The sequence below is a fragment of the Oryx dammah genome, unplaced genomic scaffold (assembly GCF_014754425.2).
Source record: "Oryx dammah isolate SB20612 unplaced genomic scaffold, SCBI_Odam_1.1 HiC_scaffold_17, whole genome shotgun sequence".
NCBI classification, from domain to species: domain Eukaryota; kingdom Metazoa; phylum Chordata; class Mammalia; order Artiodactyla; family Bovidae; genus Oryx; species Oryx dammah.
In genome coordinates this window covers 54,369,015-54,395,991 of record NW_024070201.1, presented here as the reverse complement: position 1 = coordinate 54,395,991, position 26,977 = coordinate 54,369,015, and the positions used below count along the sequence as shown (strand labels likewise).

Below are 26,977 nucleotides of genomic sequence, written 5' to 3'. Positions count from 1 at the left end.
CCATTTTGTTGGCATATTAGTCTGCAGTAATCTGATCTTTTGTACCTCTGTGGTGTCAGTTGTAACTTCTCTTTCATTTCTAATTTTGTTTGGGCCCTCCATCAGTTTTCTTGATGAGTCTGGCAAAAGTTTTATGAATTTCATTTTTCTTTTCAAAGAACCACCCCTTGTTGTGTTAAGTTGCTCAGTCATGTCTGACTCTTTGTGATCCCATGGACTGCAGCCCACTAAGCTCTTTTGTCCATGGAATTTCCCAGGCAAGGATACTGGAGTTGGCTGCCATTCCTTTCTCCAGGGGATCTTCCTGACCCAGCGATTGAACCTGGGTCTCCTGCATTGCAGGCAGATTCTTTACCATCTGAGCCACAATTATCAATCCTATAGTTTTTATCTGTGTTTTATTTATTTTTGCTCTAATCTTCATAATATCTTTCCTTCTACTAACATTAGATTTTGTGTCTTTTTTTTTTTTTTTGCTTTCTTTAGGTTCATGATTTCAGATTTTCTTTTTTTCTGAGATAGGCTTGTATCACTCTAAACATCCCTCTTAGAATTGCTTTTTCTGTATCCAGTAGATTTTGGATCCTTGTGTTTCATTTTCATTTGTCACCAGGTATTTTTTTTTTTCAGGTTTGTTTTTTTTTAAAAAAAAGTTTATTTTTAAATTTTAGTTACAGTTTCATTTTTGTTTTCTTAACAATTCTGCTGTTTAATCCCTCAAGATTAAAAAACAATTATTAATATTCTAAAGAATTAAACAGCAAAGGAATGTCAGAGAAGGGCATAACTACCCCATTCCCTGGGGTTAAAACTACTTCAGTTTAGCACCTACCTTCAAAACAAAATGAAATTTTATATTTTCTAAATGAAATAATGTACAACCACTACCTTTATCTGAGCTTATTTATAACTTTCAAACACAATGCTTCATTTTAAGCTTGGTAAAAAACTTTTAACAGGAATTATGGCCAACCTTAGTATGTATGTGTACCTTACAGGAAGTGTTCTTTTTTAATGATTATCACAGTAGTAATGCCATTCATGAAGTCCTCAATTTAGAATCTGGAACATTCTTCCATCAAGGGAGAGAAGGAAGAAATTCAGTCCAGTGAGTCTGTCTCAAGATCTTCATTTCTTGTATGCTCCACTTATATTCTCTTTTCAGTAACCGGATTAATGCTTGGAGCTTAAAATGAGATGTATTTTTTATTACTGAAGATTACATGTTGTTTTGATGATCAGTTTCCATTTGTTCCTCTTGCTTGCATTTTCTATCTGTTGCTTCTTTCTCATGTTGGTTGGCCTTTGAGCATATTCCTTCCATGAGCAGTCTGAAACTTTCTTTCATCTCTTTCCTCTTCAGAATCAGAGGTTGATGTAACCCCTGTTTTAGTGAAATTTTTTCTTTTAAATTCAACTTCCTATTTTCCCTTTTTTATTTGGCTCTTTTCTTCCTTCTGATCGTTTTCATCCTTTTTAAGCTGCTTTTTAGGTTCTTTTTCCTCTTGCTCCCTTTTCTTACTTTTGTCTTCTTCAGTCACCCTGTCACTTTCTGAAGGACAGGGCTGTTTTACCATTTTGAGTCTCTCTTCGTTTTGAAATCTTGGCTTCTGTAGCTACAGGTCGTCCTCTTTTAGGACTCACTTTTAGATCAACAGACGCTGTTGCTGTAGTCACTACTCCTTCCTGCTCAGTTTCTGCTTGTTTTTCTGCTTTTCTCTTTCTCCCTCTTCTGGTAGCTTTGGGTGTGGTTATGTCAATTGCTTTAGTCACATCATTGCTGGCTTTTTCTTCATGGTCAGTATTTTCCTTTGAAACAATAGTTTCTTTTTCTTGAACTTCAACATCAGATGACACATTTGATTGTTTAGCTGATGCATGTTGACTTGAAAGTTTCACTTGCGAATTGTTGTTTATCTCTCATAAGCCTTCTTCACTAAAGGCTTTTTGTTTATTTGGTTCACCGTACTTTTCCTTATTTTCTGAGTAAGGAAATATGGGCCTAAAAAAGCAGTCTTGCGAGTTCCAAAAAAGAAAATGGGTAGTTAGTTTTTTCTGGGTGGTTTTACAGCTCTATCAGGAACCTCATCTATGAGCTGGCCAATGAGGATAACCGTTCATCTTGACAAAGATGAGGTCCCCAGGTTTGAAGTCACAAGTCATGTTTCAAGGGTGAGGCCAGGGGTCCGAAGTCCAGAGAGGAAGTACAGCAGTGTGGACAAGAGGATGTGAGAGGTGGATGGGAGCCTAAGCCCCCATGGCAGCAAGAGGGGGAAGATGCATCTTCGTGTCCCAATGCACCCACCAGGGACTGTAGGCACTGAGGCTGTGGTGGCAGGCTGGCAACCTCTGCCCAAGTCTATGCAAGCCATCTGTTCCACCAGCTGCCAGAGAGGTGTCTCAACAGCTCTCAATAGCAAATGCCACTGCTGCCACCATCACTGTCAGTGAAGGTGAAGTTGCTCAGTCATGTCCAACTCTTTATGACCCCATGCCATGTTCTGTAGCCCACCAAGCTCCTTGGTCCATGTGATTTTCCAGGCATGAATACTGGAGTGGGTTGCCATTGCCTTCTCCAGGGAATCTTCCTGACCCGGGGATCAAACCCTGGTCTCCCACATTGTAGGCAGATGCTTAACTGCCTGAGCTACCAGGTAAGCCCTGGGTACCGTCACTCTAAGTATTTTTTAAATTTCATGTTTGTGACCTGTGGCTTACTCATTGGTTGTTCAGTTGCCTATTGTTTAGCCTCCATGTGTTTGTATTTTTTGTAATTTTTTTTTGTAGTTGAATTCTAATTTCCTAATTTTGTGGTTTATAAAGGTACTTGATATGATTTCATCCTCAATTTATTAAGACTTGATTTGTGGCCTGGCATACAATTTATCCAAGAGAATGTTCCATGTACCCTTCAAAAGAATCATAGTCTGCTGTTTCTGAATGGAATGTTCTAAATATGTTTAGTAAGTCTATTTGTTCAGGTGTGTCATTTAAGTAGGATGTTTCCATATTGATTTTCTGTTAGGGTGATCAGTGCATCAAAGTAAGTAAGGTCCTAAAATACCCTCACCATTATTGTGTTACCCTCAGTTTCTTTATGTTCATTAATATTGCTTTATATGTTTAGTTGCTCCTACAGTGAATACACATACATTTACAGTGTTAGTTAGTTCAGTCTCTCAGTCATCTCTGACTCTTTGTGACCCCATGGACCGCAGCACACCAGGCTTCACTGTCCATCACTAACTCCTGGAGCTTGCTCAAATTCATGTCCATCAAGTCAGTGATGCCATCCAGCCATATCATCCTCTGTTGTCCCCTTCTCCTGCCTTCAGGGTCTTTTCCAATGAGTTAGTTCTTCGCATCAGGTGGCCGAAGTATTGGAGTTTCAGCCTCAGCATCAGTCCTTCCAATGATAATTCAGGACTGATTTCTTTTAGGATTGACTGGTTGATCTCCTTGCAGACCAAGGCATTCTCAAGAGTCTTCTCCAGCACCACAGTTCAAAAGCATCAATTCTTCAGTGCTCAGCTTTCTTTATAGTCCAACTCTCACATCTGCACATGACTACTGGAAAAACCATAGCCTTGACTCGATGGACCTTTGTTGGAAAAATAACATCTCTGCTTTTTAATATGCTGTCTAGGTTGGTCATAGCTTTTCTTCCAAGAAGCAAGCATCTTTTAATTTCATGGCTGCAGTCACCATCTGCAGTGATTTTAGAGCCCAAGAAAATAAAGCCTGTCACTGTTTTCATTGTTTCTCCATTTCTCCATTTACAATGTTATAGCTTCTTATTGAATTCATCCCTTTACCTTTATGTAATGTCCCTCTTTGTTTATTGTTAAAGTCTTTGTTTCAAAGTCAATTTTGTTATGTAGTATTGCTACCTCAGCTTTTTCTTTGCATGAAATAGCTTTTTTCATTCTCTGACTCTCAATCTGTATGTGTCTGTAGATCTGAAGTGATTCTCTTGTTAGGTAACTTATATATACGTGTATGTGTGCTTAGTCACTCAGTTGTGTTCAACTCTTTGCAACCATGTGGACTGTAGCCCAGTAGACCCCTCTGTCCATGGGATTCTCTCGGCAAGAATACTTGAGTGGGTATCCATTTCCTTCTCCGGGGGATATTCCTGACCCAGGGATTGAACCCAGGTCTTCTGCATTGCAGATGGAATCTTTCCTGGCTAAGCCACCAGGGAAGCCCTAGCTTGTACATGGGTCTGGTTTTTTTTTGTCCACTGTTCTACTCTATGACTTTTTAGTTTATTTAGATTTAAATAAATTATTGATAGTTATATACTTATTGCTATGCACACAAGTTGTTGTAGTTATTTTTTGTGTTTTTTTTTCTTCTTTTTATCTCTTCTCTGGTTATTTGATGACTACCTTAGTGTTGTGTTTGAACTCATTTCTCTTTTTTGTGTATGTGTTAGAAATTTTTGGTTTGTGTTAGCATGGAGTCCGTGCATGTGTGTGTGATTATTTTAAGTTATTGATCTCTTAAGTTCAAATGTATTATAGCAGCCTTACATTTTTACCTCCTGCCTACTCCTCATGTTTAATGTGCTAACATACTTTACATATTTTTATTTAATGTTTCAATTAACCATTTATTGTGGATATAGATGATTTTGCAATTTTTTTCTTGTAACTTTACTACTAAGTTTGTAAAGGTCAGATCTACTACCTTTAGTTAATGTTTGCCTTTACCAGTGAGATTTTTCCTTTTGTAATTTTCATATTTCTAGGTGTGATCTTTCTTTTCCACTTAGAGAGGTCCCTTTAATTTTTCTTATTTAGCTTTTGTCTATCCAGAAAATTCTTTATCTCACCTTCAAATCTAAATAATAAACATACTGGGTAGACTCTTTTTGGCTATAGATTTTGTCCTCCATCACTTTGACTATATCATGCCACTTTCTTCTGGCCTGCAAATTTCTCCTGAAATGCTAGTTGATAGTCTTATGAGAGTTCCATTGTACATAATTGGTTGCATTTCCTTTGCTGATTTTAAGATTCTTTCTTTATTTTTTACCACTTTAATTTTAATATGTCTTGGTGTGGATCTCTTTGGATTTGTCTTATTTGGGAATCTGTGCTTTCTGGATCTGCATATTTGTTTCCTTTCCCAGGTTAGGGAAATTTTTAGCTATCATGTCTTCAAATAAGTTTTCTGCCACTTTTAAAAGACCTAAACAGACAGTTCTTATGAATAACTGTCTTCAGAAGAAGACATACAGATGGCTAATAAACATATGAAAAGATACTCTACATTGCCCATTATTAGAGAAATGCAAATCAAAGCTACAATGATGTATCATCTCACACTAGTCAGGATGGTTATCATTAAAAAGTCTACAAACAATAAATGCTGGAGAGGGTGTGGAGAAAAGGGAACCCTCATACACTCTTGGTGGGAATGCAAACTGATACGACTATGAAGAAGAATATGGAGAATCCTTAAAAAAAACTAAGAATAAAGCCATTGTACTACTCAACAGTCCCACTACTGGTACTGGGCATATACCCAGAGGAAACCATAATTGAAAAAGACACATGCCAGAGTTCATTGCAGGTCTGTTTACAATAGCTAGGACATGGAAGAAACTTAGATGTCCATCAGCAGATGAATGGATAAGAAAATTGTGATACATATACACAATGCAATATTACTCAGCTATTAAAAAGAATGCATTTGAGACAGTTCTGAGATGGGTGAACCTTGAGCCTATTATACAGAGCCAAGTAAGTCAGAAAGAGAAAAACAAATATTGTATATTAACACATATATATGGAATCTAGAAAAATAGTACTGATAATCCTGAGTGCAAGACAGCAGAAGAGACACAGATATAAAGAACAGACTTTTGGACTCAGTGAGATGAGGAGAGAGTGGGATGATTTGAAATGATAGCACTGAAACATATATACTACCATATTCAGTTCAGTTCAGTTCAGTCGCTCAGTCGTGTCCGACTCCCTGTGACCCCATGAATCACAGCACGCCAGGCCTCCTTGTCCATCACCAACTCCCGGAGTTCACTCAGACTCACATCCATATAGTCAGTGATGCCATCCAGCCATCTCATCCTCTGTCGTCCCCTTCTCCTCCTGCCCCCAATCCCTCCCAGCGGCAAAGTCTTTTCCAATGAGTCAACTCTTCGCATGAGGTGGCCAAAGTACTGGAGTTTCAGCTTTAGCATCAGTCCTTCCAAAGAAATCCCAGGGCTGATCTCCTTCAAAATGGACTGGTTGGATCTCCTTGCAGTCCAAGGGACTCTCAAGAGTCTTCTCCAACACCACAGTTCAAAAGTATCAATTCTTTGGCACTCAGCTTTCTTCACAGTCCAACTCTCACATCCATACATGACCACTGGAAAAACCATAGCCTTGACTAGACGGACCTTTGTTGGCAAAGTAATGTCTCTGCTTTTTTTTTTTTTTACATTACAATTCTGTATTGGTTTTGTCATACATTGACATATGCTATCTAAGTAGGTCATAACTTTCCTTCCAAGGAGTAAGCGTCTTTTAACTTCATGGCTGAAATCACCATCTGCAGTGATTTTGAAGCCCCAGTAAGTAAAGTCAGCCACTGTTTCCACTGTTTCTCCATCTATTTCCCATAAAGTGATGGGAACAGATGCCATGATCTTCGTCTTCTGAATGTTGAGCTTTAAGCCAACTTTTTCACTCTCCGCTTTCACTTTCATCAAGAGGCTGTTTAGGTCGTCTTCGTTTTCTGCCATAAGGATGGTGTCATCTCATATCTGAGGATATTGATATTTCTCCTGGCAGTCTTGATTCCAGCTTTTGCTTCTTCCAGCCCAGTGTTTCTCATGATGTACTCTGCATAGAAGTTAAATAAGCAGGGTGACAATGTACAGCCTTGATGTATTCCTTTTCCTATTTGGAACCAGTCTGTTGTTCTATGTCCAGTTCTAACTGTTGCTTCCTGACCTGCATTTTCTCAAGAGGCAGTTCAGGTGGTCTGGTATTCCCATCTCTTGAAGAATTTTCCACAGTTTCTTGTGATCCACGCAGTCAAAGGCTTTGGCATAGTCAGTAAAGCAGAAATAGATGTTTTTCTGGAACTCTCTTGCTTTTTCCATGATCCAGTGGATGTTGGCAATTTGATTTCTGGTTCCTCTGCCTTTTCTAAAACCAGCTTGAACATCTGAAACTTCACGGTTCACGTATTGCTGAAGCCTGGCTTGGAGAATTTTGAGCATTACTTTACTAGCGTGTGAGATGAGTGCAATTCTGTGGTAGTTTTAGCATTCTTTGGCATTGCCTTTCTTTGGGATTGGAATGAAAACAGACCTTTTCCCATCCTGTGGCCACTGCTGAGTTTTCCAGATTTGCTGGCATATTGAGTACAGCACTTTCACAGTATCATCTTTCAGGATTTGAAATAGCTCAACTGGAATTCCATCACCTCCACTAGCTTTGTTTGTAGTGGTGCTTCCTAAGGCCCACTTGACTTCACATTCAGGATGTGTGGCTCTAAGTGAGTGATCACACCATGTGATTATCTGGATCATGAAGATCTTTTTTGTACAGTTCTTCTGTGTATTCTTGCCACCTCTTCTTAATATCTTCTGCTTCAGTTAGGTCCCTACCATTTCTGTCCTTTATTGTGCCCATCTTTGCATGAAATGTTCCCTGGTATGTCTAATCTTCTTGAAGAGATTTCTAGTCTTTCCCATTCTATTGATTTCCTCTATTCGTTTGCATTGATCGCAGAGGAAGGCTATCTTTTTTTTTTTAATCACTGCACTGTTTTGTTTTGGTTTGGTTTTTTTACTTTACAATATTGTATTGGTTCTGCCACACATCAACGTGAATCTGCCATGGGCATACACGTGTTCCCCATCCTGAACACCCCTCCCACCTCCCTCCCCGTACCATCCCTCCAGGTCATCCCAGTGCACCAGCCCCAAGCATCCTGTATCGAACCTGGACTGGTGATTCATTTCTTATATGATATTATACATGTTTCAGTGCCATTCCCCCAATCGTCCCACCCTCTCCCTCTCCCACAGAGTCCAAAAGACTGTTCTATACATCTGTGTCTCTTTTGCTGTCTCGTATACAGGGTTATCATTACCATCTTTCTAAATTCCATATATATGCATTAATATACTTGACTTCAGGCTCTACTACAAAGCCACAGTCATCAAGACAGAATGGTACTGGCACAAAGACAGAAATATAGATCAATGGAACAAATTAGAAAGCCCAGAGATAAATCCACACTCCTATGGACACATTATCTTTGACAAAGGAGGCAAGAATATACAATGGAGAAAAGACTATCTCTTTAACAAGTGGTGCTGGGAAAACTGGTCAACCACTTGTAAAAGAATGAAACTAGAACACTTTCTAACATCATACACAAAAATAAATTCAAAATGGATTAAAGATCTAAATGTAAGACCAGAAACTATACAATTCCTAGAGAAGAACATAGGCAAAACACTCTCCGACATAAATCACAGCGGGATCTTCTGTGACCCACCTCCCAGAATATTGGAAATAAAAGCAAAAATAAACAAATGGGACCTAATTAAAATTAAAAGCTTCTGCACAACAAAGGAAACTATAAGCAAGTTGAAAAGACAGCCTTCAGAATGGGAGAAAATAATACAAATGAAGCAACTGACAACTAATCTCAAAAACATACAAGCAACTCCTGCAGCTCAATTCCAGAAAAAATAAACGACCCAATCAAAAAATGGGCCAAAGAACTAAACAGACATTTCTCCAAAGAAGACATACAGATGGCTAACAAACACATGAAAAGATGCTCAACATCACTCACTATCAGAGAAGTGCAAATCAAAACCACAATGAGGTACCATTTCACACCAGTCAGAATGGCAGCGATCCAAAAGTCTACAAGCAAAAAATGCTGGAGAGGGTGTGAAGAAAAGGGTACCCTCTTACACTGTTGGTGGGAATGCAAACTAGTACAGCCACTATGGAGAACAGTGTGGAGATTCCTTAAAAAACTGGAAATAGAACTGCCTTATGACCCAGCAATCCCACTGCTGGGCATACACACTGAGGAAACCAGAATTGAAAGAGACACATGTACCCCAATGTTCATCGCAACACTGTTTATAATAGCCAGGACATGGAAACAACCTAGATGTCCATCAGCAGATGAATGGATAAGAAAGCTGTGGTACATATACACAATGGAGTATTACTCAGCCATTAAAAAGAATACATTTGAATCAGTTCCAATGAGGTGGATGAAACTGGAGCCTATTATACAGAAGAAGGCTTTCTTATCTCTCCTTGCTATTCTTTGGAATTCTGCACTCAGTGGGTATATCTTTCCTCTTCTCCTTTGCTTTTTGCTTCCCTTCTTTTCACAGCTACTTGTAAGGCCACCTCAGACAGCCATTTTGCTTCTTTGCATTTCTTTTTCTTGGGGATGGTCTTGATTCCTGTCTCCTGTACAATATCATGAACCTCCATCCATAGTTCTTCAGACACTCTATCAGATCCAACCCCTTGAATCTATTTGTCAGTTTCACTGTATAATCATAAGGGATTTTATTCAGGTCATACCTGAATGGTCTAGTGGTTTTTCCCTACTTTCTTCAATTTCAATTTCTGAGCCACAGTCAGCTCCCGGTCTTGTTTTTTCAGTAGAAGCAGTAGAGTGAGGGAACTATTCTGAATTATGTAATACTCTGTGTACAGACATGCTCCTAAACCCAGAAAATATCTTATCATATATAATAATCAAAGAAACCATGAGAAATACACAGATCATTCCTCCCCTTTCCCATTTTATACTTTGGACAATAAAGATTTTGAGAATCTAAGTGGTTTTATCAAGGTTACAAAACAACAAGCATATGAAGCCAGAATTTTATTTTTTTTTTTCTGTTTTTGTTTTTATTTTATTATTTTTTATTTTTATTTTTATTATTTTTTTCTTTTTACTTTATTTTGCTTTACAATACTGTATTGGTTTTGCCATACATTGACATGAATCTGCCATGGGTGTACATGAGTTCCCAATCCTGAACCACCCCCCTCCCACCTCCCACCCCATATCGTCTCTCTGGATCATCCCCGTGCACCACCCCCAAGCCTCCTGTATCCTGTATTGAACATAGACTGGTGATTCATTTCTTACATGATAGTATACATGTTTCAATGCCATTCTCCCAAATCATCCCACCCTCTCCCTCACCCACAGAGTCCAAAAGTCTGTTCTATACATCTGTGTCTCTTTTGCTGTCTTGCATACAGGGTTATCATTACCATCTTTCTAAATTCCATATATATGTGTTAGTATACTGTATTGGTGTTTTTCTTTCTGGTGAAGCCAGAATTTTAATATGACTTCAGAAGTATACAAGTTAGGTATAGAGAACAGAATTAAAGGGGCATAAAAATGAAACATCTTGGGGTGTTAACCACTTACTGAAATGGCAAACCACTTCAGTATTCTTGCCTTGAGAACCCCATGAACAATACAAAAAGGCAAAAAGATAAGATACTGAAAGATGAACTCCCCAGGTCAGTAGATGCCCAATATGCTCTTGGAGGAGAGTGGAGAAGTAACTCCAGAAAGAATGAAGAGATGGAGCCAAAGCGAAAACAACACCCAGTTGTGGATGTGACTGGTGATGGAAGTAAAGTCCAATGCTGTAAAGAACAATATTGCATAGGAGCCTCGGATGTTAGGTCCATGAATCAAAGCAAATTGGAAGTGGTCAAACAGGAGATGGCAAGGGTGAACATCGACATTTTAAGAATCAATGAACTAAAATGGACCAGAATGGGCAAATTTAACTCAGATGACCATTATATGTACTACTGTGGGCAAGAATCCCTTAGAAGAGATGGAGTAGCCCTCATAGTCAACAAGTGTCCGAAATACAGTACTTGGGTGCAATCTCAAAAATGACAGAATGATTTCCATTCGTTTCCAAGGCAAACCATTCAATATCACAGTAATCCCAGTCTGTACCCCAACCAGTAATGCTGAAGACGGTGAAGTTGAATGCTTCTATGAAGACCTACAAAACCTTCTAGAACTAACACCCAAAAAAGATGTTCTTTTCATCATAGGGGACTGGAATGCAAAAGTAGAAAGTCAAGAGATACCTGAAGTAACAGGCAAATTTGGCCTTGGAATGCGGAATGAAGCAGGGCAAAGGCTAACAGTTTTGCCAGGAGAACACACTGGTCATGGCAAACACCCTCTTCCAACAACACAAGGGATGACTCTACATATGAACATCACCAGATGGTCAATACCAAAATCAGATTGATTATATTCTTTGCAGCCAAAGATGGAGAAGCTCTATATAGTCAGAAAAAACAAGACCGGGAGCTGACTGTGGCTCAGATCATGAACTCTTTATTGCCAAATTCAGACTGAAATTGAAGAAAGTAGGAAAAACCACTAGACCATTCAGGTATGACCTGAATAAAATCCCTTATGATTATACAGTGAAACTGACAAAAAGATTCAAGGGTTTGGATCTGATAGACAGAATGCTTCAAGAACTATGGACGGAGGTTCATGACATTGTATAAGAGGCAGGGATCAAGACTATCCCCAAAAAAAAGAAATGCAAAAAGGCAAAATAGCTGTCTGAAGAAGCCTTACAAATGGCTGAAAAAAGAGAAGCTAAAGGCAAAGTAGAAAAGAAAAGATATACCCATTTGAATGCAGAGTTCCAAAGAATAGCAAGGAGAGATAAGAAAGCCTTCCTGAGTGATCAATGCAAAGAAATAGAGGAAAACAATAGAATGGGAAAGACTAGAGATCTCGTCAAGAAAATTAGACATACCAAGGGAACATTTCATGCAAAGATGGGCACAATAAAGGACAGAAATGGTAGGGATCTAACAGAAGCAGAAGATATTAAGAAGAGGTGGCAAGAATACACAGAAGAACAGTACAAAAAAGATCTTCATGACCCAGATAATCACAATTATGTGATCACTCACACTCACCTATAGCCAGATACCCTAGAATGTGAAGTCAAGTGGGCTTTAGGAAGCATCACTACAACAAAGCTAGTGGAGGGGATGGAATTCCTGCTGAGCTATTTCAAATCCTAAAAGGCAATTCTGTGAAAGTGCTGCACTCAATATGCCAGCAAATTTGGAAAACTCAGCAGTGGCCACAGGATGGGAAAAGGTCCGTTTTCATTCCAATCCCAAAGAAAGGCAATGCCAAAGAATGCTCAAACTACCACACAATTGCACTCATCTCAAAAGGCTAGCAAAGTAATGCTCAAAATTCTCCAAGCCAGGCTTCAACAGTACATGAACGATGAACTTCCATACGTTCAAGCTGGATTTAGAAAAGTCAGAGGAACCAGAGATTAAATTGCCAACATCCATTGGATCATCAAGAAAGCAAGAGAGTTCCAGAAAAGCATCTACTTCTGCATTATTGACTATGCCAAAGCTTTTGACTGTGTGGATCACAACAAACTGTGGAAAATTCTTCAAGAGATGGGAATACCAGACCACCTTACCTGCCTTCTGAGAAATCTGTATGCAGGTCAGGAAGCAACAGTTAGTACCAGACATGGGGAAACGGACTCGTTCCAAATCAGGAAAGGATTATGTCAAGGCTGTGTATTGTCACCCTGATTATATAATGTATATGCAGAGTACATCATGCGAAATGCCAGGCTGGATGAAGCACAAGCTGAAATCAAGATTGCCAGGAGAACTATCAATAACCTCAGATACACAGATGACACCACCCTTATGGCAGAAAGTGAAGAGGAACTAAAGAGCCTCTTGATGAAAGTGAAAGAGGAGACTGAAAAAGTTGACTTAAGACTCAACATTCAACAAAATAAGATCATGGCCTCCAGCCCCATCACTTCATGGCAAATAGATGGGGAACCAATGGAAACAGTGAGAGACTTTATTTTGGGGGGCTCCAAAATCTCTCCAGATGGTGACTGCAGCCATGAAATTAAAACATGCTTACTCTTTGGAAGGAAAGTTATGACCAACCTAGACAGCATATTAAAAAGCAGAGACATTACTTTTCCAACAAAGGTCCATCTAGTCAAGGCTATGGTTTTTCCAGTAGTCATGCATGGATGTGAGTATTGGACTATAAAGAAAGCTGAGCACTGAAGATTGATGCTTTTGAACTGTGGTGTTGGAGAAGATTCTTGAGTCCCTTGGGCTACAAGGAGTTCCAACCAGTCCATCCTAAAGGAGATCAGTCCTGAATATTCATTGGAAGGACTGATGCTGAAGCTAAAACTCCAAAACTTAGGCCACCTGATGAGAAGAACTGACTCATTGAAAAAGACCCTGATGCTGACCAAGATTGAAGGCAGGAGAGGAAGGGGATGACAGAGTATGAGATGGTTGAATGGCATCACTGACTCAATGGGTATGAGTTTGAGCAAGCTCTGCAAGTTGGTGATGAACAGGGAAGCCTGGCGTGCTGCAGTCCATGGGGTCTCAAAGAGTTGGACATGACTGAGAGACTGAACTGAACTAAAAAGTGAACCATTGGAGTTTAATGCCACCAGTCTCTTCAGTTCAGAATTATTTAAGGAAGTCTTCATGAAGGAGGTAGCATTTGAACTAAGCTTTGCAAATAGAAGAAAGGATTTTAACAGGTTAGTATGACAAGAAAGATCCCTTGAAGGAGGTAATGGCAACCCACTCCAATATTTTTGCCAGGAAAATCCAAAGGACAGAAGAGCCTGGAGGACTGTGTTACAGTCCATGGAGTTGCAAAGAGTCAGACACGACTAAACACATACACAGACAGCAAGGAAGGCAAGCAAGTGATAGAGCTAGGATTGAGTCCAATTCAGCTTGAAACTGAAGTCCTTTTTTTCACACTACTTAGAACAGTGAGAGAAAATGTGGGAAACCAGTGAAACTAAAACTGAATTATATTACCTTGAGTTTAAAAAAAAGATTGAAAAGGAAGCTCAGGAGGAACATAGGAAGGTCCTACAGTTCAAATACAACAAATTCTGTTACAGAATAAATCATTGAAATACCGTCACTACCCATGGAGAATACATTTCATTTCTCTTCTTAGCTACTCTTATCTCTGGACCAGTATTTCAGAAGACTTGGTGGGTTGAATAGTAGTGGACCAACATAAAGGTAGGGCTTGGTGTGGGGCTAAAAGCATGAGAATTGGAAAATACTTTTGATAGGAGCTAATGTTTTCTCTGATATACTTATTTTTAGATCAAACCATTTTTCAGTATGAAACCTCTATCAGAGGCGGATAGGGAAAGAGCAAGAAATCAGAAGATTCCAAAACTAAGTGATTTATTGGAAATTGCACGGAAGGCCAAAAAAAAGGTGATATTTGATCTTTATACTCCTCCACAGTCACATCCTTCGAGATCATCGTGTATCCGCCTTGTAGTAAGCGTGATCCTTCACTCTAAGATTGAGCAACATCTGGTACGTCTATCTCAGTATTTATGGTAGAGGTTGGGAAGTGGGTAGCATAGCATTTGAACCTGAACTACCTTGTAATCTTCCCTGGAATGGTTCTACTCCCTGTAGAAAATGGAGTTGGCTGCTTATATAGCTACTGGGTTGGCCAAAAATTCCTTCAGTTTTTAAGTAAAAATAAAAGACACATTTTATTTTTACCAAGAGGTTTATTGAACAACGTATCCACTGTTTTGTTTCACTAAAAAAGAGGTAAAGGTGCGTGCTCAGTCGTGTCCGACTCTTCGCCACTCCATGGACTATGACCTGCTGGGTTCTTCTCTCCATGGAATTTTCCAGGCAAGAGTACCAGAGTGGGTTGCCATTTCCTACTCCAGGGGATCTTCCCAACCAAGAGATTGAACCCATGTCTCTTGCATCTCGTGCATTGGCAGGCGGTTTCTTTACCACTGCGCCACCTGGGAGGCCTGATCTTTTGCCACTTTTCAAGCAACTTCATAATTTAATCTTCCAAAAATTTCTTATCTTTTGGGGCAGAACTGTTCCAGGTACCATTTACAGCTTTCCAGGGAAATGAAATTTTTTCCACTAAGCTGCTGCTGCTGCTAAGTCACTTCAGTCATGTCGGACTCTGTGCGACCCCATAGATGGCAGCCCACTAGGCTCCCCTGTCCCTGGGATTCTCCAGGCAAGAACGCTGGAGCGGGTTGCCATTTCCTTCTCCAATGCATGAAAGTGAAAAGTGAAAGTGAAGTCGCTCAGTCTTGTCCGACCCTTAGAGACCCCATGGACTGCAGCCTTCCAGGCTCCTCCATCCATGGGATTTTCCAGGCAAGAGTACTGGAGTGGGGTGCCATTGCCTTCTTCATTAAGAGAATTTTGTAAATACCAAAATAAATGAAAATCCAAAGATGCAATGTCTGGTGAATACAGCAGATGAATCAAAACTTCCCAGCTAAGCTGTAACAGTTTTTGCCTGGTCATCAAAGAAACATGTGATTTTGCATTATTCTGATGAAAGATTATTCATTTTCTTTTGACTAATTCTGGTTGCTTGTTGTTGAGTGCTGCTTTCAGTTGGTCTAATTGGGAGCAGTACTTGCAGAATTAATCATTTGGTTTTCTGGAAGGAGCTCATAATAGACAACCCCCCTACCCCCTCCCAATCCCACCATACACATCATCACCTTCTTTGGATGAAGACTGGCCTTTGGTGTGCTTAGTGATAATTCATTTTGCTTGCCCCATGGCATCTTCAGTTCCACATTATTGTACAGTATCCAGTTTTCATCACGTGTCACAACATGTTTTAAAAACAGAACATTTTCATTATGTTTCAGTAGAGAATTGCTTGCAAAAATACCTTCAAGAAGGTTCTTTTTTTTTTCCTTAATTTATGTGGAACCCAAATATCAAAGCAATTAACATAACCACAGTGGTGCAAATGATTTTCAACACTTGATTTGGATATTTTGAGTATGTTGGCTATTCCCATGTGGTGTAACATTGATTGTTCTCAATTAATACCTCAATTTTATCGCTATCAGCTTCAACTGGTCTTTATGACCATGGAGCATCATCCAGCGAGAAATCCCCAGCATGAAACTTCACAAACCACTTTTGACATGTTCCATCAGTTACAGCACCTTCTCCATACACTGCACAGATCTTTTTTTGCATTTCAGTTGTGTTTTTACTTTTCTTGAAAAACTAAAGCATAATATGTCAGAAATGTGACTTTTTTCTTTCTTCTTCAATATTTCAATGGCTACACTAAAATTCTCCAATGTTGATTTTTTTAATGCACACTAATATTTCAGCTGTCACATTACAATCTAATAAAATTGTCTCAAATGAAGTTAAAGACAAGTATGTGCTGCTCAAGCCATCTTACAGGAAAAAAGAAAAGAACAAAATTTTTGGTCAACCCAATACATGTGACAGTCTGTGAATGAGCCGGTTAAGGTTGTATCAGTAAGGAAAACATTGAGGCTGTTTGCTATTCCAAACCAAATGTCACCACTGTGTTGAATGGGAATGTGTGTAATAGCTATATGATGTGACTTGCACCATCATCAACATACATCTCTTAGAGAAAGGGCCTTAGAGAAAGGGAATGCTAAGACTTTCAACACCAGCTTTCATTTATGATATAGAAAGTTCTTATTTCAGCAGAAAATTTATTCATCATGTTTTCCAGAAAGCTCTGTATTTTGGCAGTCAGTCATTCCACATATCTTTAATTCTCAGAATATGGAAGAATGCCATGAATGAAACAAATATCTGTCATTGTCCAGATAGAACTCTTTCCACAGATGAGTCATAATAGCGTTTCCTATTGACAGGAAATTACTCTTCTCAAAGATGATTTGTAGCATCATCGCCAGAGGAGATGGTTATGATTCCGACCCCTCCTCTACACCTACCGCCTACTCAGACGCTTTAGCTAGTGTAGTCACAGTGAACCCTTGGCCCCACGATGTTAACTGGGAACACTCAGCTCCAGAGCAACCCTGGTGAAAGCCCCATTACAAGAGTTCACTAGACAAGATTAGGTCAGTTTGACTCTTTCATCAAGGGCTAGAATCTCTGCTCCCTATAAACTGTTACTCATGCTGGAATGAGACTTCTCCCATTCTACATGAGGCTGTTTGTACCTAGACAGCTGATTATCCACTGAAAGACTTACTGTTTCTCCTTGCAGATTATTTGGTTACCAGGTTCTGAGAGGGATTACGTCAGGAGCAAAGCTCCTGGTTTTCAGCACACTGGCCGGTTATTCACCATCGAAAGACTTACGAAAGAGAAGATCACTAGAATAAACGTTGACTACAAGAACTTGTTCTACAATGGATTGAAGTAAGTGTTTAACCACACCTCTCTTGGTGTGTGTTGCCTTTCTTGCACAAAATCTGCATCCCACCAAAGCTACTGGGATTTCTCCTCCCATCTCAAGAATTTCCATGTGTGACTATCTTTGTGAAATTCCCTATTTTCCTCTTCTTACCCTTCCCTCCCTATCTGCCAAAAAACATTTATTAAGAGTAGGCTCTATTCCTGGAACATAGTTTTTAGCCCCTCCTCCTGTCCTCCAATCTCTCATCATTTAACCCACTTTTGTGTATTCTTGGTGTTTTTCTTTTTAAATTATGTAAGTATTTGAAAAGTCAGAACTCAAAAAGTTGTTGATGTCCTCTGCCATTACCAGATAGATTCCAGTACCTTATAAATGGCTTTCTGATCCAATATCAAGATCTCTTATAGTGTAAACAAAAATTATTAAACATCAAATTTATAAATATTATAATTAGAAATACATTTTCAGAATTAAAAGTACCTGGGAATAAAATAACTCTTTCAAATTTATTAATCACTGCTTACATTAATCCCTATACCCTTTCTGTTAAAAGTAATCTTTTTCAAATAATTCTAAATGCTTCAGAGACAAAGTTTCCTTGGATATATAGATGTAGCTATATTTATGAGTATAGATGTAGATATAATTATAGATATATATCCAAAATCTCCCTGGGCTAGTAAAAATTCCCCTAGTTACTTTTCTGTATTTCAAGCCTTGAACTACTCTGTTGTATTCACCTGGATACCAATAAAAGGTATTGCCGATTTATTACACTCCACTTGAACCAATATTATTCCACAGTATAGAGTACAGAATATTATAGTCCTTCAGTTCAGTTCAGTTCAGTCGCTCAGTCGTGTCCGACTCTTTGCGACCCCATGAATCGCAGCATGCCAGGCCTCCCTGTCCATCACCAACTCCCGAAGTTCACTCAGACTCATGTCCATCGAGTCAGTGATGCCATCCAGCCATCTCATCCTCTGTCGTCCCCTTCTCCTCCTGCCCCCAATCCCTCCCAGCATCAGAGTCTTTTCCAATGAGTCAACTCTTCGCATGAGGTGGCCAAAGTACTGGAGTTTCAGCTTTAGCATCATTCCTTCCAAAAAAATCCCAGGGCTGATCTCCTTCAGAATGGACTGGTTGGATCTCCTTGCAGTCCAAGGGACTCTCAAGAGTCTTCTCCAACACCACAGTTCAAAAGTATCAATTCTTTGGCACTCAGCCTTCTTCACAGTCCAACTCTCACATCCATACATGACCACAGGAAAAGCCATAGCCTTGACTAGACAGACCTAAGTTGGCAAAGTAATGTCTCTGCTTTTGAATATGCTATCTAGATTGGTCATAATTTTTCTTCCAAGGAATAAGCGTCTTTTAATTTCATGGTTACTGTGGGCAGGAATCCCTCAGAAGAAATGGAGTAGCCATCATGGTCAACAAAAGAGTCCAAAATGCAGTACCTGGATGCAATCTCAAAAATGACAGAATGATCTCTGTTCGTTTCCAAGGCAAACCATTCAATATCACAGTAATCCAAGTCTATGCCCCAACCAGTAACGCTGAAGAAGCTGAAGTTGAATGGTTCTATGAAGACCTATAAGACCTTTTAGAATTAACACCCAAAAAAGATGTCCTTTTCATTATAGGGGACTGGAATGCAAAAGTAGGAAGTCAAGAAACACCTGGAGTAACAGGCAAATTTGGCCTTGGAATGCGGAATGAAGCAGGGCAAAGACTAAGAGAGTTTTGCCAAGAAAATGCACTGGTCATAGCAAACACCCTCTTCCAACAACACAAGAGAAGACTCTACACATGGACACCGCCAGATGGTCAACACCGAAATCAGACTGATTATATTCTTTGCAGCCAAAGATGGAGAAGCTCTATACAGTCAACAAAAACAAGACCAGGAGCTGACTGTGGCTCAGATCATGAACTCCTTATTAAAACATAATTCCATTTACTACCTTCTGCCATTTGTGCTATTGTTCTTATAAATGATATTTAATAATACTTTATTTTTAACCCCCAGAATATATTTTATTATATTTTTTAAAATAGTCTAGAATATTTTTCAGATTAAACTTTTTATTTTGAGATGGTTGCATGTTAACATGTAAGGAAAAAGAGAAAATAGTCCTGTACCTTTTACCCAGTTTACTCCAGTGGTAAAACTTGCAAAATTTTGGTATGATATCAAAACCAAGATATTGAAATTGATGCAATCCATCAATCTTATTCAAACTTCCCCAACTTGTATTCATTTTTGTGTGTTTTTTTGTATTAATATATATAGATCTATGTGCAGTTTTATCATATGTGTGTTTGTGGATCCAACATCACAACCAAGATATAGGCTTATTTAATCACTGGAAGTATTCCTTTTGTTGCCCTTTGATAACCACATTCCCCTTCCTTGCATATCCAACTCACCTCAAACCCTAACTCCCTCAATGAATAATCTTTTCTGCACTTCTGTAATTTTGTCATTTTAAGAAAAATATATAGAAGAATCATAGAGTGTGCAACCTGTTGTGACTGGCTTTTTTCCACTCAGTGTATGTAATTCCTTTTGAGATTCATAAAGACTGTTTCATGTGTCAATAGCTGGTTCTTTTTCATTGCTGAATAGGATTCCATTGTATGAATGCACTAAACTTTAATTATTCACCAACTGAAGGATATCTGATTGTTTCATCAATTTATGAGCTATTTTTAATAAATGTGAATGTTTGTGTATAGGTTTTCATGTGAACATAATTTTTTAACTAAGAGTTAATAGCTTATTCAGACTTTCCTCTCTATGTTTTTTATTTTTAGCTGTGCTGGGTCTTTGCTGCACAGGCTTTTCTCTAGTTGCAGTGAGTGGGGACTGCTCTGTAGCTGCAGTGTGCAGGCTTCTCATTGAAGTGGCTTCTCTTATTGCAGAGCATGGACTCTAGGGCTGTGGACTTCAGTAGTTGTGGCACATGGGCTCAGTAGTTGCAACTCCCAGACTCTAGAGCACAAGCTCAATTGTTGTGGCCCACAAGCTTAGTTGCTCCATGGCATGTGGGATCTTCCCAGACCAGGCATCAAAGCCATGTTTTGGGTTTTCCAGGTAGATTTTTTTTACCTCTGAGCCACCAGGGAAGCCCTTCCCTCTCTTTAAAAACTTTTAATTGATTTTGAAAATCGTGTTGATTCTGGGCAGCCGAGAGCGCGGTGCGAGCATCACGCCAGCGAGCGGCCCTTGCACATCCTCCTCGGCGCCCGTCGCCGCCTCCGGGAGCCTCTTTGTGCCCTCGCGCGCCAGGCCCGTGGCCGCCAGGACCCGCGGTCCACAGCGTGTCCTCCTCGGGCACAGCTGCGGAGGGAGAGGCAGCCCCCGCCCAGCCCGCGTCCGAAAAAGAGCCCGACATGCCCGGCCCGAGAGAGGAAAGTGAAGAGGAGGACGAGGACGACGACGAGGAGGAGGAAGAGGAGGAAGAGAAAGAGCCTCATTGTGGAAGGCAAGAGGGAAAAGAAGAAAGTAGAGAGGTTGACGACGCAAGTCTCTTCTTTACAAAGAGAGCCATTTACAATCGCACAAGGAAAAGGGCAGAAACTTTGTGAAATTGAAAGGATACATTTCTTTTTGAGTAAGAAGAAAACAGATGAACTTAGAAATCTCCATAAACTGCTTTACAACAGACCAGGAACAGTGTCCTCATTAAAGAAGAATGTGGGTTAGTTCAGTGGCTTTCCATTTGAAAAAGGAAGTATCCAGTATAAAAAGAAGGAAGAAATGTTGAAAAAATTTAGAAATGCCGTGTTAAAGAGTATCTGCGAGGTTCTTGACTTGGAGAGATCGGGTGTAAATAGTGAACTGGTGAAAAGGATCTTGAATTTTTTAATGCATCCAAAGCCTTCTGGCAAACCATTGCCAAAATCTAAAAAAAGTTCTAGCAAAGGCAACAAAAAGGAACGGAACAGTTCTGGGATGGCCAGGAAAGCTAAAGGAACCAAATGTCCTGAAATCCTGTCAGATGAAACTAGAAGTGATGAAGAGAAAAAGAAAAACTAAGAGGAGTCCTCAGAGGATGAAGATAAAGAGAGTGAAGAGGAGCCACCAAAAAAGACATCCAAAAGAGAAAAGCCCAAACAGAAAGCCACTCCTAAAAGTAAAAAATCTGTAAAAGGTGCTAATGTGAAGAAGGCAGATAGCAGTACCACCAAGAAGAACCAAAATAGTTCCAAAAAAGAAAGTGAATCTGAGGATAGTTCAGATGATGAACCTTTAATTAAAAAATTGAAGAAACCTCCTACAGATGAAGAGTTAAAGGAAACAGTAAAGAAATTATTGGCCAGTGCTAACTTGGAGGAAGTCACAATGAAGCGGATCTGCAAAGAGGTATATGAAAATTATCCTGCTTATGACTTAACTGAAAGAAAAGAGTTCATAAAAACAACTGTTAAGAGCTGATTTCTTGAGAAAGAGGACAGAGACAGATGACCCATGCCCATGGAGCTAAAGATCTGATTTATATACCATTATACCAGCAAAGAGAATGTATTTCCTTTTCTAAATCTTTACAAGCATTGTTGGTAGAACTTCCTGCTGACCTTTTTATCTTGAGTGTTAGGTGAATTGCGTTTGCCATTTTAAATTGCAGTTTTTAGTTTAAATTTTTGCATGGCTACAGTAATTGTCCCTTGCTTTTATAGTTGTATTTTGTACATTTTGGATTTCTTTATATAAGACTATAGATTCTTGAACTGTTGTAGTTTTTAGTGTATGTGCGCAATATTAGCTTAAGTCATACTTTTAATCAAGTAGAACAGAAACTATGGTAATTGGCATTTATACATGCAGAGACTGTTGCAGTATTTAGTAGATAAAATATTTTGAATACACGTTTGTCAGTGTTAAAACCAGTGGCGGTGTGTTCATCATGTTAAAAATATATGAGCTTCAGCAGCCCAGATTACTAAATTGGAACTTCTGTCCTGCGTGTATATATATATGTCAAAACTGTCAGCATGACAGGAGTGACAGATGTTATTTTTGTATTTTTAAAAATGAATTTGTTGTATATAAAGTTTTTTTATTTCTTTTGTGCAGATCAATTTTTAAACTCATATAAGTAGGTATCTTTACAGTTATAAACTATGAAATGACAGTGTTCAACCAGATGGTATGATGGAGCAGTGAAAGTCAGAATTCAGTGAAACAAACACTGAAGCAATAACTAGTTCTCTGCTTTGCCTCGAAGTGTCATCAGTTTATATTTTAGTGTTAACTCTGCAAGTGTCTGTAGATACATTTTATATTAAGGGTAGACCAAAATCAACACATCAAAACTTCAAAAATTGGGGGGATCTGGATCAAGTAGAAGCACATTTGGCTTCAAATAAATATACTGATTTTTAACTGCTTTTGCCCACATAAAAAGCTGGTATTTACAGGAAACCTGGCCACCTTTATAATTATGGTTGAAAGTATCAAGTGTAATGCCAGAAGATGATAATGTATAGACAGTAGTGGGTATCTGACAAAGTATTTTTCAAAGGTGATGGACTTATTTCTAACGTTAAAGAAATGTAACATATTCACAGAATCAGGGGTGTTAAATTTTGGCCAATCAGGATTCTAGGGGATCAATACATGGACCACTCCTGAATGAGACTAATTTTGTCTTTTGATTGTTCTTAATAAATTTATTAAGTAATCTCTGAATTTTAAAACTGCTGCTTATGGGAGAATTAGGCCCTTGATGAACCACTGAGTGTTTAAAATATCTTTGCATCATAGTACAGAAATTTATAAAAATATGTTGACTGCTAACAGGTATTTTCACAGGTTTGACTTGTTTCTTGATAAAGTTATTAAGACATTAAAGAAAGGTTGAAATAAACAACTAAATGAGACTTGAGAACTGGCCTTTGGTTTTAAATACTTGATTTTTTCCTATAAACCTTGTCAATAAAAACAATAAATCAACAAAAAAATAAAAACTTTTAATTATGTTAAAATGCACTTAAAATTTACTTTTGCAATAATTTTTAAATATACAACTTTGTGACTTTAATATGCATTCATTACATTGTTCAGCAGTCACCACCATCCACCTACTTAACACTTTTCATCTTGTAAACTCAAATTCTGTTCTCATTAAACAATGAGCTCCCATCATACTCTGCCTCCAGACTCTGGAAAGCACCATTTTACTTTATATCTTTATGATTTTGATTCATATAAGTGAAATGATATAGTATTTGTCTTTTTTTTAACTGGTTTATCTCTTTTAAGATGAAGTCCTCAAGGTTCATCCATGTTGAATTCATCCACTGAAGAATATATTCCTTTTTAACTGAATAATAATTCATTGTATGTATATGCCACTATTTGCTTAGCCTTTTGTCAATAGATGGACACTTGGGTTGCTTTCACATTTCAGTTATTGTGAATAAAGCTGCTATGAAAATGGGGGTACAAGTATCTCTTCAAGACCTGCTTTCATTTCTTTTGGGTATATACTAGGGAGTGGAATTGCTGAATTAGATGGTAATTCTAATTTTAATTTTTTGAGACACCACCATACTATTTTTCACAACTCTAAAAACAGAAGGACACAAATGCTCCAGTTTCTTCACATTAACACAGCCTATTGATTCCTGGTTTTCTAATGTCACCATAATGGGTTCGTATTAGTTCTTCTTGAAATGTTTGATGGAATTCACCAGTGAAGTCATTGGATCCAGGGCTTTTCTTTGTTGGAAGAGTTTTAGTTAATAATTCAATCTCCTTATTGATGGTAGATCTATTCTCATTTTCTAATTCTTCGTGATACAGTTGTGGTAGGCTTGTTGCTTCTAGGAATTTTTCCACTTCACTTAGGCTACCTAATTTATTGGGATACAATTGCTCATATTGCTCATATCCTTTATAATCCTTTTAATTCTATAAATCTTGTAATAGTATCCTCAATTTCATTTCTGACTTCAGTAATTTGGGTCTATTAGTTCAGTTCAGTTCAGTTCAGTTCAGTTGCTCAGTCGTGTCCGACTCTTTGCAACCCCATGAATCACAGCACGCCAGGCCTCCCTGTCCATCACCAACTCACGGAGTTCACTCAAATTCACTTCTATCGAGTCGGTGATGCCATCCAGCCATCTCATCCTCTGTCGTCCCCTTCTCCTCCTGCCCTCAATCCCTCCCAGCATCAGGGTCTTTTCCAATGAGTCAACTCCTCACATGAGGTGGCCAAAGTATTGGAGTTTCAGCTTCAGCATCAGTCCTTCCAAAGAACACCCAGGACTGGTCTCCTTTAGGATGGACTGGTTGGATCTCCTTGCAGTCCAAGGGACTCTCAAGAGTCTTCTCCAACACCACGGTTCAAAAGCATCAATTCTTCGGTGCTCAGCTTTCTTCACAGTCCAACTCTCACATCCATACATGACCACTGGAAAAACCATAGCCTTGACTAGACGGACCTTTGTTGGCAAAGTAATATCTCTGCTTTTCAATATGTTATCTAGGTTGGTCATAACTTTCCTTCCAAGGAGTAAGCGTCTTTTAATTTCATGGCTGCAGACACCATCTGCAGTGATTTTGGAGCCCCCCCAAAATAAAGTCTGACACTGTTTCCACTGTTTCCCCATCTATCTGCCATGAAGTGATGGAACCAGATGTCATGATCATAGCTTTCTGAATGTTGAGCTTTAAGCCAATTTTTTCACTCTCCTCTTTCACTTTCATCAAGAGGCTTTTTAGTTCCTCTTCACTTTCTGCCATTAGGGTAGTGTCATCTGCATATCTGAGGTTATTGATATTTCTCCCAGCAATCTTCATTCCAGCTTGTGGTTCCTCCAGCCGAGCGTTTCTCATGATGTACTCTGCATAGAAGTTAAATAAGCAGGGTGACAATATACAGCCTTGACGTACTCCTTTTCCTATTTGGAACCAGTCTGTTGTTCCATGTCCAGTTCTAACTGTCAAAGCTAGTGGAGGTGATGGGATTCCAGTTGAGCTATTTCAAATCCTGGAAGATGCTGTGAAAGTGCTGCACTCAATATGCCAGCAAATTTGGGAAACTCAGCAGTGGCCACAGGACTGGAAAAGGTCAGTTTTCATTCCAATCCCAAAGAAAGGCAAAGCCAAAGAATGCTCAAACTACTGCACAATTGCACTCATCTCACACATTAGTAAAGTAATGCTCAAAATTCTGCAAGCCAGGCTTCAGCAGTACGTGAACCATGAACTTCCAGATGTTCAAGCTGGTTTTAGAAAAGGCAGAGGAACCAGAGATCAAATTGCCAACATCTGCTGGATCATTGAAAAAGCAAGAGAGTTCTAGAAAAACATCTTTTTCTGCTTTATTGACTATGCCAAAGCCTTTTGACTGTGTGGATCACAATAAACTGGAAAATTCTGAAAGAGATGGGAATACCAGACCACCTGACCTGCCTCTTGAGAAACCTATACGCATATCAGGAAGCAACAGTTAGAACTGGACATGGAACAACAGACTGGTTAGTATCTCTAGCTAAAAATTTACTAATTTTGTTGATATTTTCAGAGAACTAACTTTTGGTTTCTTTGTTGGTTTTCTGTTCTCTTTTGTGTTTGTGCTAATCTTTATTATTTTCTTCCTTTTACTATGTTGGGTCACTTTGTTCTTCTTTTTCTAGTTTCCTAAGTTGTAAAGATATGTTGTTGATATGAAATCTTTCTTGGTTTTGAAATTTTTCTTCCACTTTTATTCAAATATACGTATAGCACTATAAGTTTAAGGTGCACAGCATAATGCTTTACCTACAAATACCATTAAATGATTATCACAAGACGTTCAGTGAACATCCATCATCTCATATAGATGCATAACTGGAGAAATAGAAGCTTTTTACTCAGTAACTTTCACATATAACATACAGCAGCATTAATTATATTTATCATATTGCACATTATATCCCTAGTACTCTAATGTTTCTTTTTTTTTAATTTTTTTAATTGAAATACGATTGATTTACAATGTTGTGTTAGTTTCAGGTGTACAACAAATTGATTCATATATATATTTAATTTTTCCAATTCTTTTCCATTATAGTTTGTTCAGTTCTGTTCAGTTCTGTTCAGTTCAGTTCAGTTTCTCAGTCGTGTCCTACTCTTTGTGACCCCATGAATCGCAGCCCACCAGACCTCCCTGTCCATCACCAACTCCCAGAGTTCACTCAGACTCACGTCCATCGAGTCAGTGATGCCATCCAGCCATCTCATCCTCTGTCATCCCCTTCTCCTCCTGCCCCCAATCCCTCCCAGCATCAGAGTCTTTTCCAATGAGTCAACTCTTCGCATGAGGTGGCCAAAGTACTGGAGTTTCAAGTTATTAAAAATAATAATAATAATAAAATAAATAAATAAATGTAGTCCCCTGTGCTATACAAAAGTTCCTTGTTTATTTTGTATTTGATATTGTTTATATTTTAATTTATACCTTAATTTATCCTTTGATTTAACTCTTAATTTATCCCTCCCTATATTTCCCCTTAGGCAACTATAAGTTTGTTTTTTATGTCTAAGAATCTATTTCTGTTTTGTAAAAAAAATTATATGTATCATTTTCTCAGTTTCCATATAAGTGATACCATGATACTTGTCTTTTGCTATCTGGCTTACTTCACTTAATAGGTTCATCCATGTGCTGCA

General features: G+C 38.7%; 1 protein-coding gene and 2 pseudogenes across 1 annotated transcript in view; 2 read left to right on the top strand and 1 right to left on the bottom strand.

Moving 5' to 3' along the window:
* The window catches only part of LOC120875959 (glycerophosphodiester phosphodiesterase domain-containing protein 4-like), an 83,340-nt gene that overhangs the window by 40,079 nt on the left and 16,284 nt on the right, over positions 1-26,977 (top strand). The window contains exons 9-10 of the mRNA XM_040257697.1: positions 14,235-14,456; positions 17,155-17,309. Of these exons, the coding sequence (XP_040113631.1) occupies positions 14,235-14,456; positions 17,155-17,309 (377 nt within the window). The remainder of the gene's footprint in view (positions 1-14,234; positions 14,457-17,154; positions 17,310-26,977) is intronic.
* On the bottom strand, positions 1,181-2,163 carry LOC120876812 (annotated as a pseudogene).
* Positions 19,417-23,280, top strand: LOC120876056 (annotated as a pseudogene).